The sequence below is a fragment of the Elgaria multicarinata genome, chromosome 21 (genome assembly GCF_023053635.1).
Source record: "Elgaria multicarinata webbii isolate HBS135686 ecotype San Diego chromosome 21, rElgMul1.1.pri, whole genome shotgun sequence".
Taxonomy (NCBI): domain Eukaryota; kingdom Metazoa; phylum Chordata; class Lepidosauria; order Squamata; family Anguidae; genus Elgaria; species Elgaria multicarinata.
Window position 1 is genome coordinate 4,150,290 of NC_086191.1, and position 13,894 is coordinate 4,164,183.

At 43.7% G+C, this 13,894-nt stretch overlaps 1 protein-coding gene across 6 annotated transcripts in view; it reads left to right on the forward strand.

The window, feature by feature from the left end:
• The window catches only part of PRPF3 (pre-mRNA processing factor 3), a 29,270-nt gene extending 23,655 nt beyond the window's left edge, over window positions 1–5,615 (forward strand). For all 6 annotated transcript variants that reach the window (XM_063145580.1, XM_063145582.1, XM_063145583.1 and 3 more), the window contains 4 exons: window positions 212–330; window positions 2,893–2,976; window positions 4,400–4,461; window positions 4,843–5,615. In XM_063145580.1, the coding sequence (XP_063001650.1) occupies window positions 212–330; window positions 2,893–2,976; window positions 4,400–4,461; window positions 4,843–4,989 (412 nt within the window). In that variant the 3' untranslated portion in view covers window positions 4,990–5,615. The remainder of the gene's footprint in view (window positions 1–211; window positions 331–2,892; window positions 2,977–4,399; window positions 4,462–4,842) is intronic.
• The last annotated feature ends 8,279 nt before the right edge of the window (window positions 5,616–13,894 follow it).

Sequence of the window (13,894 nt, forward strand, 5' to 3'; positions counted from 1 at the left end):
TGGATGGACCTTTGGTCTGATTGAGCGTCAGGACGCTTTTTATGTCCTCCATCCCCAAACTCAAAGGCCATTCTAGGATAGCTGAGCCGGAAGGGGCCTATAAAAGGCCGTCGGGTCCAACCCCCCTGCTCAGTGCAGGAATAATGCCTCTTCCTCCTGCCTCCTTTGTGCTCTCTTTCCTAACCCCCCCCCCTCTCCTCCCACTCCTCAGAGTCCGAAATTTAAGCAACCCGGCAAAGAAATTCAAAATCGAAGCAAACGCCGGGGAGCTGTACCTAACCGGAGTGGTGGTTCTACATAAAGATGTCAACGTGGTGGTGGTCGAAGGAGGTGAGGTGGCCGGAGCGGGGCGGGAGCAGGCTTGGTTTCGCTGTGAATCTCTTGCGTGTCGTTCGAACCCGGGCTCCTTCAACGGAAAGGGTTGGCCGTCGATCCAGTCCTGCAGGGATGGGCGATCTGCAGCCCCCGGTCTGATTCCAAAACTCCTCTGCAAGCAGTCGTTTCAGGCAGGGTGGATTTGATTTAAATCAATTTGATTTAAATCACGATTTAAATCACTACTCAGAAAGACTCGATTTAATCATGTGACTCCCCCCCCCCCAAAAGTGCACTCTATTCATTGAATTTTTCGAAACTTAGCACTTAAAGAGGTTGATTCTGTGTACGTAGATTTGCAAAGGCGCAATGGGACTGTGATCTCTGCAGACACAAATCCACAGTTTGGAGAACTGTAAAACCAAGCAGCTGTGATCATATCTTCTAGATAGAAAAACTGACCAATAATCTTACAGAAACCTCTGGAAGAGCATGACATGGTGAATGGATTAATGGAATTCATTTACCCAAAAATTTAAACACGGCAGGAATATACAGCCTCATGCTACATCATTAAAAACTAATCCTTATTTCATGATGAATAACCTTTGGACTATCATGTACCGTATTTCTTCGATTCTAAGATGCCATCGATTGTAAGACGCACCCTAATTTCAGTACCACCAACAGAAAAAAAGCTTTGATTCTAAGAAATAATCAACGCACCTGCGATTCGAAGACGCATCCCGTTTTTAGAGATGTTTATATGGGGGGAAAAGTGTGTCTTAGAATCGAAGAAATACGGTATCTTAAATAGAAAACTATCTCTAGATAGATGTTTCCTCCAAAAGCATTTAATAAAAAAAATGATTTTTTTGATTTTTTTTTTTAAAAAAAACATTGATTTTTATCCACTCTGGTTTCAGGCCTCTGTCATGAGTGACCTGTCCTCCTGGCCAGGAGAGAAGGAGATGGCCCACGCACGTTTGGCTCTGACCCTGCTGGAAGCCCACCGCTTCCACGCAGTCCCCGACGGGTTACCCCAGAGGGAATGCAGAGCAAAACCTAGAAGTGGGGTAGAGGGAGGCCCTCAGCTCATGCAACCCCCAAATGATCACGTGGAATTCATAGCTGCAGGAGACTGCAGTAGGTGGCAAGCTAAGCCAGAGAGCTTCGGCTATGGGGCAGTATATAAATTAAATAAATAAATAAATAAATAAAATAAAATAAGCGTTTTTTAAAAAAAGAACGATGTGATAATTTCCAGAGAAGAGGCGCAGCGTGTGGTCGCGATTCAGCGGCAGCTTGTGGGGGAAAAGGGCAAACACAGAGTTGAGTGAGCAGCGCTACCTTCTAAGTGTGTAAGGAACTCAAATGACCCAGGGGCTGGAGCATCTCCCCTAGGAGGGACGGTGACAACAGCTGGGATTGTTCAGGTGGGCAAAAAGGAGGCTGAGGGGAGACACGGAGGAGGTGTACAAAAATGCGCCTGGTGTGACTACTAGTCCTGAAGGCTAATAGTCCTTTTACAACTTCATTGGCTGCCAGTCCAGGACCGGGCCTGATTCAAAGTGCTGGTATTGACATTCAAAGCCCTAAACGGTTTGGGGCCAGGTTATTTGAAGGAACGCCTCCTCCTATATGTACCTGCCCGGACCTTAAGATCATCCTCAGGGGTCCTTCTCCGTGAGCCCCTGCCAAAGGAAGTGAGGCAGGTGGCTACTAGGAGGAGGGCCTTCTCTGCTGTGGCACCCTGGCTGTGGAATGAGCTCCCCAGAAAGGTCCATCTGGCACTTACACTGTACTCTTTTCGTCGCCAGCTGAAGCCCTTTTTATTCTCTCAGTATTTTAACACTTAATTTTAGCTTAAATCTAAATTTTACTGTTCTAACTCTGTATTTTAATCTTATATCAATTTTGCTGCGTGATTTTATCCTGGTTGTGCTTTTGATACTGTATTTTGTATTTGTGTTTTTAGACTGTTGGTTGTTTTATTATGGTTTTAATTTTTGTGAACCGCCCAGAGAGCTTCGGCTATTGGGCGGTATAAAAATGTAATAAATAAATAAATAAATAAATATGTGCTACCTTCCAGTATCGGAGGCCGTAAGCCTGTGTGCACCAGTTGCTGGGGAACATGGGTGGGAGGGTTGCACCGTGTCCTGGTTGACAGCTGGTCGGCCCCTGTGTGAACAGAGTGCTGGACTAGATGGACCCTGGGTGTGATCCAGCATCAGGGCTCTTCTGATGTTCTGAAGTGTCCGCTTCCGCTCCCGTATTAAAAAGCACATTTTCTAGTTGTGAAGATAACGCTTGGGAGAGTTTAGCCGATGCTGCTTCCTTTCTTTGCTGCTTTTTTTTACTATAAACCAGCCTTCCCCAACCTGGTGTCCTCCTGGTGTGTTGGGCGGCAACTCCCATCATCCCCCAGCCAGGGATGATGGGAGTTGTGATCCAGCACGCCGGGTTGGGGAAGGCTTTTAATCGCTTGTATCATTGCAATAGCGCTTTGGGGGGGGGCCTTCACAATCAAAACGACTCCTTATCTTTTTCTTCCTCCCCCGTTGCCTGGTTTAGGCCCTAAAGCACAGAAGAAATTCAAGCGGCTCATGCTGCATCGAATAAAGTGGGATGAGCAGACATCGAATACGAAGGGAGACGGTAAGAAATGTGTGTGTCCTCACGCGACGCTGAAATAAACGCTGGTGGACCGCTGCTCCAGTCGCTCAAAGCGGTTCAGGCACAAATTGAAATGCTCAATCATTATCATCATTCAAACTAAATACACCGAAAACAAAATTAGTCAAAATCTTCCAGGATGCTCGTTGAAAGGGTGTAGAAAGAGTTTTTCTAGGTCCGAATGAGGGGAGCTTTTTTGTAACCTCAAGCAGGGAATTCCAGAGTTCAGGAGCCACAGCTGGGAAGCCCCTGCTCCTAACTGCGGGCGTTTTAATCTGGCATAAGGATCGAACAGCGAATGGCACCTTGGGACTTGAATCCTAGTCCGCAGTTTCCGTGGTCTTAAGCGATGGACCTCCCTTTCAAAGGAGGTCCTTATTTCACTTCTCCAGAGGCTGGTGAAAGACTTCCCTTTTTAGGGAGGTATTTAATACTTAATGTTTAACTTGCCATTTTAATCTATCTCTGCTTTAAAACACACACACACACACACTTGATTGTAGTTGTATTTTGAATTTCTGCTGCTGTTTTAATGTTTATTGGATTCCTTTGCTCGTGTGGCGCAGAGCGGTAAAGCAGCAGTTTCTGCAGCTGAAACTCTCCCCACGGCCTGAGTTCGATCCCAGCGGAAGCTGGTTTCAGGCAGCCGGCTCGGGTCGACTCAGCCTTCCATCCTCCCGAGGTCGGTAAAATGAGTACCTAGTTAGCTGGGGGAAAGGTAATAACGGCTGGGGAAGGCAACGGCAAACCACCCCGCTATAAGGCCTGCCAAGAAAACGTCAGTGAAAGCGGGCGACCCTCCAAGAGTCAGTAATGACTCAGTGCTTGCACGAGAGGTTCCTTTCCTTTCCTAAGGATGTTTTACATGTGTAATCTGTAAGCCTCCTTAAACTCCAAGGAGAAACTGTAGGGTATAAATGTTTTAAGATAAAATATATATATATGGGGGAAACAGAGGAAAAGGGTTTTTTTTAGATATCAACATTTTGGCCTTAAAGCTGCCTTACCCTAAACTGATGCCCTCCCAGCATTCCTGAGCATTGGCCATGCTGGCAGAGGCTGATGGGAGTTGAAGTCCAAAATACCGGGAGAGCATCAGGCGTGAGATGGCAGGATTTGGGCAGCGTAAAGGTTGCTTCTTTTTAATGGAACCGTTTGAAAGGTGTTTATTTAGGGTGTTTTTAGATAGAAAAAACCTTCCAGCATTCCCCATCCAGCCTGGGAGGTGTTAGGACTTTCCCCCCTTTCGAATCACGCATAGGATTGTGTGCTTAGTGATCGATTTGAAATCTCCCTTCCCAGTGGAGCGCCTGTTTTTATACGATTGGCTTTTGAGAATCCTCTCCCCTTCAGCTCCAGTCTTTTAGCCGTAAGCACCCATTTCCTTTCATTTATCTTTCTTCAGATGATGACGAATCCGATGAGGAATCTGTGAAGAAGTCAAACAAATGTTCTCTGGTTTGGGAGGTAAGTTAAATATCCGATTTAGCGGGGCTGTTTTCACTTTAGCTACTGGACCGCACTGATAATTAAGGTCTTGGCCTGGTGCTTGATCATTTTGGTGTCTCTTCTTTTGCACTTTTTCCTACCCTCTCCTCGAGGTGGGACAACCTGAAGTAAATGTGACAATCCAGATGTGAGTGCACCACAGGATTGTCGAGGTGTTGAGTGTTCTCTTAGGGATCTCTTTCCTTGAACTCTGTCGTGTGGAGGGTCATAGGAACTGAATTGCTTTAAGTTCTTGGTGTGGACAAAGCTACTGTGCGTTAATAAGTTGGCAGCCATCCTTTGCATTTCACCATACACTGAATTCTCTCTCTCTCTCTCTCTCTCTCTCTGTCTTTTCAGGGCACGGCAAAAGAGCGCAGCTTTGGAGAGATGAAATTCAAGCAGTGCCCCACCGAAAATATGGCACGGGAGCACTTTAAAAAACACGGAGCGGAGCACTACTGGGATCTGGCTCTGAGCGAGTCGGTGTTGGAATCCACGGACTGAAAGCCTTTCCTGAGCCCGTTTCCAGCAATTTTCAGCGTTCAATTTTGAGAGCAAAGAACTCAGCTGAAACATTGGACTTAGAGCTCCCACCCCCACCCCCTTTCTTCCCTCAAGGTCCCCACAGTATAATGCATATGATTAAAAGAAATATTTTTCAAAAACAGATCAAAACCACAAAGGTTTTTTTTTTTGGTTTTCCTCTTATTTTTGAACGGAAACAGTTTGTGGATTTTGATGTGTGCTCTTTCGCTTTCCTGTTATGCTCTCCGGAAAGAATTCATCTTTGAGGCCACGGAAAAGCAACGAGAGAAGTCTGTTTCCAGCCACGGCGTCTTTCCTCTCCAAACCTACCGGCCTCTAAAGATACACCACTGTCTTCTTGCTTTATTTTTTCCAGTTCTGTAGGGTTGTTCGGACACTTAAGGCAACTCAGCAAGGCGCCTCCGGGACAGGGAGAAGGAAGGAGTAGAGAGAGGAGCAGAGTGCGTGTGGGGTCACCGACTCCCGACGGACACGAGGGAGCGGTTCGCAACGTTGGAAAATTGTACAGCAGTTTAGGAGCTGGGGATTTAGCCCGCATCCTACATTTACATAATAAACTTTTTTTTTTGTAAGAAGTTGAAAAATGAACAACCCTGTTTCTTTACTGGGTGTTTTGAACAGTCTGCTCGCTCTCTGCATTAAGTGTGAGTTTGAGCTTCAAGGTTTGGCATTGAATGGAAATGAACAGCAGTAGGTGAGAATGTAAAAATGTACTCCCGCTGTCAAGGCCAGAGGTCCATCTATTTCAGCATCCTGCTTCTCATGGGGGCTGGTTAGATGCCTCTAGGAAGCCCACAAGCAGTGCCCCAAAGGCGACAGTGCTGTCCTGCTTCTGTTCCCCTTGCACAACAGATATGCAGAAAGAGCGTGTCTAAACGCGGAGGTTCTGCTTTCTGTCACAGCTCCTAGTCATTGGTAGACCTCTCTACCAATGACATCAATTTCTCTCATCCCCCTGTATGCCAGTGGTTCTCACCACAAACCTTGTGGAGTTGGCCCAGTTCGCACGTAACAACAACCCATGGGTTGTCGCGGCCATGCAGAAGCAAGCGAGCACAGTGCTTCCTGCTCCACTTTCACTTTGAAGCAGCTTTCTTCGACAACCCAGGAATGCTTTGTTCCTGGGTTGTTTGATGCATGTAACATCTGAACTCGGATCTCTGCATTGTTGAGGGACAGACAGCCCAAGAGTTTGGAACCCATTGTTGGGTTAAAACTCTTGGGTTGTTTGTCTCTCAACAACCCAGAGGTCCAGGTTGAGACGTCGCATCAAACAACACAGGAATGAGGCATTCCTGGGTTGTTAATGAAACTGATTCAGAGTAGAAGTCGTGAGTGGGCAGGAAAGCACTCACTCACTGCATGTGACCCTGGCAACTGATGGGTGGTTTAACCCATGAATTGGTGTAATGTGAAAACCAGATAAGTGACTTCCTTAATTTCATGTATTTGTTTTCAAATGTTGATTCTCCTTTCCGTGAATCATGCCCAAGGCGGCTAACAACAAGACGTACAAAAATAAGAGTAAAACTTTTGTTTGAAAATACCAGCAAAAACCCTGATCAAATTCAAGAATGAAACCTGCAAGTGTGGATTAAACCTAACAAAGCCGATAAAAATATTGGCAAGACAGAAGTAGAGAAGTAAAAATGCCCTAAGCTAGTTCTGTATTGCCTGAAGGTCTCTCTGTTTTGCCTTGGCTGCAATTCACAGCCTGTGAATTCCATGGGTGATCCCAGTTGAGTTCTAATAATATAAAAGAGAAGTTTTCTTTCGCCTTTTCCCACATAATCTATAATTCTACGAGTAATTCTTAGTAAGGGTTCATCAAGAGCAGTTACTCATTTAATAGCTGCCTCAATTCTATGAGTTGGAGGTGGTTTTTTTTGCAGTAATAACGGAGTGGTTATTACTGCACAGGTAGCAGGAATTGGACAGGCAAAACTACCCTCTAGTAGGGTGGGCAGAAGATACTGGCCTTGTTCAGATGACAAGCTAAGCCACAGTGGCTAAGCATTTTGAGCTAAACATTCTGGCTTAGCATGTTGTGTGAACCATGGTTTAGTGTGTCATGTGAACCATTCCTAACCAGGCTGGCTACAGAACCACAGTTTAAACATGCTTACCATTTGCTGCAAAAGGGTTTGCGGCCTAACTATGGCTTAGCGTGTTGTCTGAACAGGCCCAATCCTGCCTGCATAACTAGTGAGCACTCCTAATAGTTAGACTTATTTATTATCATTTAAAATGCCCAGTAATTGATGTCCTCCAGGCAGATTACAAAAGAAAAAAAATACTAGACAGCACAGGAATGAAAGTAACATTTTATTGATTGATTAGATCTGTACCCTGCCTTTATACCCAAAAAGTGATTTTAAGGCAGCTTTAAAGACTAGCCTTTTCCGGCAGGCCTATCCAGATCAATGTCAAATCAAGAATTTTTAAGATGTATTGATTCCTGTTCTAATGTTGTTCCTCGCCTCGATCCAAAGGGAGAGGTGGGTAAGAATTATTATTATTATTATTATTATTATTAAAAAGTGATACTTAAGGTGGCTTATTTACAGCATTTTATACCGTCCTTTCCTTCAAAAGGTTCCTAGAGCAGCTTACAAAGAATATTAGCGTGATGATCCCTGCCTTCAGGTTTTTGATGTAAATTTAGACACGACACGCAAGGAATAAAGGAGAGGGGATGTGTCAATAAAAAAGGCTATTTGAAGAGTTGGTGACAGTTCTATAAATATGTAAAGGCATCCATAAAATCTTTAAAAACACCCACCCTAAACTGCCTGGGAGAGAAGGGAGGCCAGAATATTCTCCTGCTCTACATTTTGGTGCCTATCTGGTAAAATGTTCCCTAATTGGTATGGTGCTCTACACATGTAATTTAAAAAAAAGAAAAGATTTTAGCCCCCTAGTCAACATGTCTTTTGAAGTCTAACTGGGATGACGCAGGAGGTATTTTGACTCTGATGCCCACCCGCATGTATGTATACGCATGAACTTTAAAGAGCCTTGTGACGGCCAGTTCACAGACTGAGGGAGGCGATGCTGGTTTTGCAACTCAGTAGTTTGATATACTGGAGAACTGGTTATCGCAGAGTAAATTAATGCAGAGTTCAGGGGGCAGATAGATGCAAGTTGTCAGGCTTTATTGGGGTTAGGTGAAGTGGAGTGTCCATTTGAGGGTTTTGAGGGCCCTTTGGCATTGGTCAGCATCAGATCGTGCTCATTTTCCTTCTCACGGTTGTTCCCGCTTGCTTGACAAGCAGAGAAAGTCAGTGAGCAAATAGGCAGTTTCCATCTGTGAAATGGGCCTGTTAGAAATGCTATTTGAAATAATGATTCAAGGACAATGGTGAAAGCACTCTGTTCCTTTTATTGATACAGAATTGCAAGTCTGGGTGTCCAGCAAAGTAGGCACACCCTCCAAGCACATGTTAAGACATCTTATACCCTACACCCGGCCGAAGAGGTCCCTCCCCGTCTCGTGATTGGTGAGAGACTTGTGGGGTTACAGCCTATCCCGGCACGCAGCTTTGTCCCGCCTTTGATTACTTGCTTTTTCATTTCATTTAATATTCCACCCATCTCTATTTACTTATGCCCAAATATAGGTTTGATTTATCTGGGCCTACCCACTTTATTGCTCTTGATCATCCCTCCACCCATCAGGTAACCACAAAAGTCATAAGTTCAAAAACAACAGATGTATGTTTCAGTTTTGTCACTTCTTCTGACCACTAGTCTAACCACAAGTTCCGTATTATTCTCTTTTACTTCAACTGAATAGTCTAACGGCTAAAACACCTGTCTGAGCAGTTTCCTGTCCCTTAACCATCTTTCAGTAAAGATAACAGTACTTTAGCCTGGCTGCTATTCAGCTACATATTTTTAATTATATTATATTTGATATATATATTTTAGCATAGCATTAATGAAAAAGTAACATATCTCTTTATTTCTCACAAATCCCTCCTCTTTATTCATCCTGTGTTATCTTTTTCACCACAGTATATAAAGATGTATTCTTGACTGGACCACATGTTCTTAGACCATTTCTTATCTCTATGCACACACTCTCACTGTTAAAGAATGCCATGGCGTTGTCCTAAGTCGTTTTATTTTTCGTTGCGAGGATTATTATGCCTCGTTATCTCAGGAATATCTCTGATCTGAGTTTACAAAGACAGCCATGCTGATTGACCAGATGTCGTTCCATGGAGGGGGCTCTTCAGCAATCTCCTTCTACTGGACACCTGTCTTTAGTGCTCACAGGGGGCTTTCCAACTTCCTCCTGGCAGCTTGCTTCGTCTTTTAACCTCTTGATCAGATTTGGACAACTCTCAGTCTCTGGTACAGATGGGTCATCTGGATCACTTCCATGGCATCCAAGGTTCAGCTTTTCACATATGTTGCTTGGACTTTTTAGATTTGGGCTATCAGTCTGTGTAGGCTTAGAACACAACAGATTATTTCTTCCTTGATAGAGACAGTCTTACAGCTATAGATTCTCCAAACATTTCTATATGTGTTGGACAGTCAAATACTTGCCAGTTGTTCAAGTGCTTTGAACAATTACAGTGGTCAGTCAGGAACAAGGGTCTAAACTCTCTTGCTTCCAGCTCATAACTTCAGTTGTTTTAGTTTGGTATCAGGCAGCAGACCTGTGGCTTCTAGGTCTGGTGCTGTGAAAACCTGTGAAGAAATCTTCTTGCACACTCATTAGTTTGGGATTTCTCATCAAACAATCTTATGGTTCTAATTATAAATCACTCTGTCTTCTATTCAGTCTATTTTAAGACAGGAAAGAATTAAAACTAGTTTCTTAGATTCAAGGTGGTACTAAAAAAAATCACTTTATACAAAGGTCTCTCTCCCCCCTTGGCAATGTAAGGGAAAAGACTCAGAACAATGCTTGTTTAGATTGTCACAACTGATCCTTCTTCCCTGCCCTCCCAACATGCCCAGATGGGTGAGTGAACCCATCAACCTTGCAAACTTTACCATCACATGATTCTCTTAGCAATGAATCTTGAAACTTTCTTGTCACATACTCCACCATCCTCAACCAATACCTGTTAACCACTCCCTCCCCGGTTTCCCTTTTTGGCGCTTGACATTCTTTCCAATGGGCATGCTTCCTACCTCTTATTTCTCTTCCTGGTTTTCCATTGAGCTGTGGGGAAGGAGAAACAAGAGGTATGTGTGTGTGTCAAGCGCCTGGTGATTTAACCAGCGGCTAGGGCCTGTCCCCAACCCTGAGCAACCGACCCCACCCAAATAGGCAAATGGGACCCCTCTCTCCCACCTGGGAGCAGGGGGTCTATTTTATTCATTTTAAATCACTTAGAAATCACCCAAGGGTGGCATTTTGGGAAAGGAAAATGAGGAATCTTGGAAGAAGGACGGGAGAGAAGAGATTGGGCGAAGGGGTATGGGGAAATCAGTTATTTTACAATAACAAAGGTAGTTAAGGTAACTGAACATTCAAGTCTCTCTACAGCATTAGTAAATTCAATTACTTTTAAAAACTCTATACATATTACATAATTCTTAATTAAGTCTCAGGATGCAATTGGCTTAACACCATAAGATATCCACACACTATTTTTCCATCTTTCTTTGACAACTATATTTTTGAAATTAAGATTCTTTCAAACAATTTCTCAATGAGAGGGCTATTTGGCCCTTGGGCCTCCCACAGCTGTCTTGAAATTCTTAGGTTTACAAATTAGTCTAGCTACGTAGCAAATTGAAAAGGAACATTGAACGTTAGTGTGGATATTTATAGATAAGCCCTTTGCTTTATCAAAAATAATCTATTTTATGCTTCATACCTGGGACAGAACAAACACAACCTCTATTAGGGAGGCTGTGGTCTCTCCCTCATTAGAGGTATTCAAGAGGCAGCTGGACAACCATCTGTCAGAGATGCTTTAGGGTGAATTCCTGCACTGAGCAGGGGGTTGGACTCGATGGCCTTGTAGGCCCCTTCCAACTCTGCTATTCTATGATTCTCTATTACAAGTATCTACTTCCTCTTTTCTGTCAGCTTGACAAAACTACAACATTTCCTGTTTGCAATCTGGTGTTATCAAGGCAACCTCACTCTTGCCTGGGAGTGGTTTTTAAGTTTCAACTTTTCAATCATGTGGATCTCAGATATGTTGCTCTCAACAAAGAAAACAAGATACCTGGATTCAAGGTAATAGATTTATCTGGATTCTCCATGCAATATCTATTCAATCTCTGATTTGATAAAAAAAAAAACTTTCTACATACAAAGCAGATGCAGTACCTGCTCCCAGACAAGGCGGAAACTTGCCACTGGCTGCTGTTGAACAATCACACCGCAGCCATTTCAATAAATCATTCTCTACAAGTTGGTAAGCTCAATGTAGGGGTTTGGGTTGTTTTATTTCAACTTCAGTTTCACTTTAACCCCGTTAAATGCTAACACTCCAAACTGGAGGGTGTAGTTTTTGGGGTTCGGGATTACTCATCTCTAGGCTCTGGGGCTTGTGTCTCAGGACAGTATTTACTTTGACCCCACTTCTCTGCCCCAGCCACCACTGGTTTTGGAAATGGCTTTTCTTTTTAAGGTCCATCTCCTTGGCTTCTTTGAGGCCCCTCTTTCCTCGCATATCTTCCCAGCACCTGGGCAGGATCTACACCACTGCTCCAAAGAGCCTCAAGGTGCCCCCCCCCCAGTTCTGACAACTGCTGGGGTCCAGAACACGCTGCATATACAGTTTTCAAATGAACGTTTTCAAAGTGCTTCAAAACGCCTTAAAAGCAGCAGTGCAGATTTCTCTAAAATTTCACTGAAAGGCTCATTCAGGAGCAAATCAGTTATTTGCTTGATAGCACATTTCATCCAGATCTGTTCTTAGATGTACTTTCATCTTTAAACCGCTTTGTATCTAGTCAGGGCTGGTGCCAGACTAATTTGCGCCTTAGGCAAAGTGAGCTACTGGCACCCCACCCCCCAATTGGTAACTTTGATTTTTAAGAACAGATGTTTTATAGAAAAAATAAATAAAAAGCACAAAATTTAAAACATAAGAACATAAGAAGAGCCATGCTAGATCAGACCAAGGGTCCATCCAGCAGCACTTCTGTTCACACAGTGGCCAACCAGCTATCAGCCAGGGATGAACAAGCAGGACACAGTGCAACAGCACCCTCCTACCCATGTTCCCCAGCAACTGGTGCACACAGGCCTGTTGTCTTGAATATTAGAGATAGCACACAACCATCAGGGCTAGTAGGTATTGATATATTATTATTATTACTTCCAGGAATTTATTCAACTTGCTTTTGAAGCTATCCAAATTGGTGGCTATCAATACATCTTGTGGTAGTGAGTTCTATCCTGGATCTCCCACCACTCAGCTTCATGGGATGACTCCACTGTGTTCTAATATTTTTTTTTAGAGAGAGAGAGAAATGTCTCTCTATCCATATTTTCTATACCATGCGTCATTTTATACACCTCTATGCTATCTCTCCTCAGCCTCCCCTTTCCCTTTTCCCTTTTCTAAACTAAACAATCCCAGGTGATGCAACCTTCCCTCGTAAGGGAGATGCTCCAGACCCTTCATCATTTTAGTTGCCCTTCTTTGCATTTTTGACAGGAAACATATCAGGGGAGCAGGCATTTCCTTAGTGGTGTCTGCTTCTCCTTGAACACTTTAGAAGGGAAAAAGGGGTGGCTCTGCATTTTCCTCCTACTCCATTTCCCTCCTTAAAAACAAAAAGAGTCATGGTGACTTTCCCTCACTTCCAAGAAAAGAATCTAACTCCTCAAAGTCTTGCTCTTAGGGAGACCGGCAAGGGCAGGGGGTGTCGGGTAACACCAGTCCCCTCGCCCTCGATCTGCGAAGGGGATGTCTCCTCGGGAGCTAGTCCCCAAGACCTGCACAGCCCCTGCTCCCAAGGAGACCAGCCCAGGCGCAGAGGGTAAGCGTCCCCTGCCATCCTGCTTTTTGTGCGTGAACACACGGTGCTTTACGTGGCTGCTTTAGATCATTCTATCTTTCAACTTTCTGTAATTTCTTAGCCACGTCTTGCCAATTCTTGGTGACAAAATTGATTTTTTTAAAAAAAGAATATTGTCTCATTCTTTCTCTCGAACGCTGGAGAAATTTTGGGTTTTAGGTGTGGCTTTTTTTTTATTCTTCTTTTCACAAATCTGACAACTGGAGGTCTGCTTCTGTTAAAACAAGTTCTCCAGTGGGGAAGGGTTTTCTAGCTAGACCATAAGGCCTAAGTAATCTCTGTTCAAAATTCTAATTATCAGCTGAATTCTAAAGCTGGTAAGCTCTGACTGGAGCTTGATTTGGGGCAGCAAAATTTTAGCACAGGAAACAATTTACAGGGAGCATTTTTCTCACTTTTTCTATCATGACTCTTTGGATCTTGGCCAAGGACTCCTAAAGGACAAGTCCAAATAGAAAGCTTGCATTTGCTTTTCAAAGTCTTTTCAAGCTCACTGTTCAAGTAGCCCATCACATTTGGTTGGGCCACCTGTCCAGCAAATAACCTAGCACTTTTGTTTCTGGGAGTTGACATGTTGGCTTGAAGTCTTTTTACCTCTGGCCGTCTAACCACAACTGCTGCTAGTACAGGAAAAGGAGATAAATAATGTTTCAAGTGTGTGAGCCTGTCTGTTTCAAATATAACTTCGGCAGGTCACGGTAATGTAAGTTACTTTTGTGTTGGCTCAAAGTCACTAATCTCTTTAATTTTAACTTAGATGCCATCTTATAAATTTTACATGTTTTCTTTATAATGTTTTTACTATTTCTGGGCAGTCTGATTTTAACTTGGTGAATCTAACTGCAATGTTCTTATA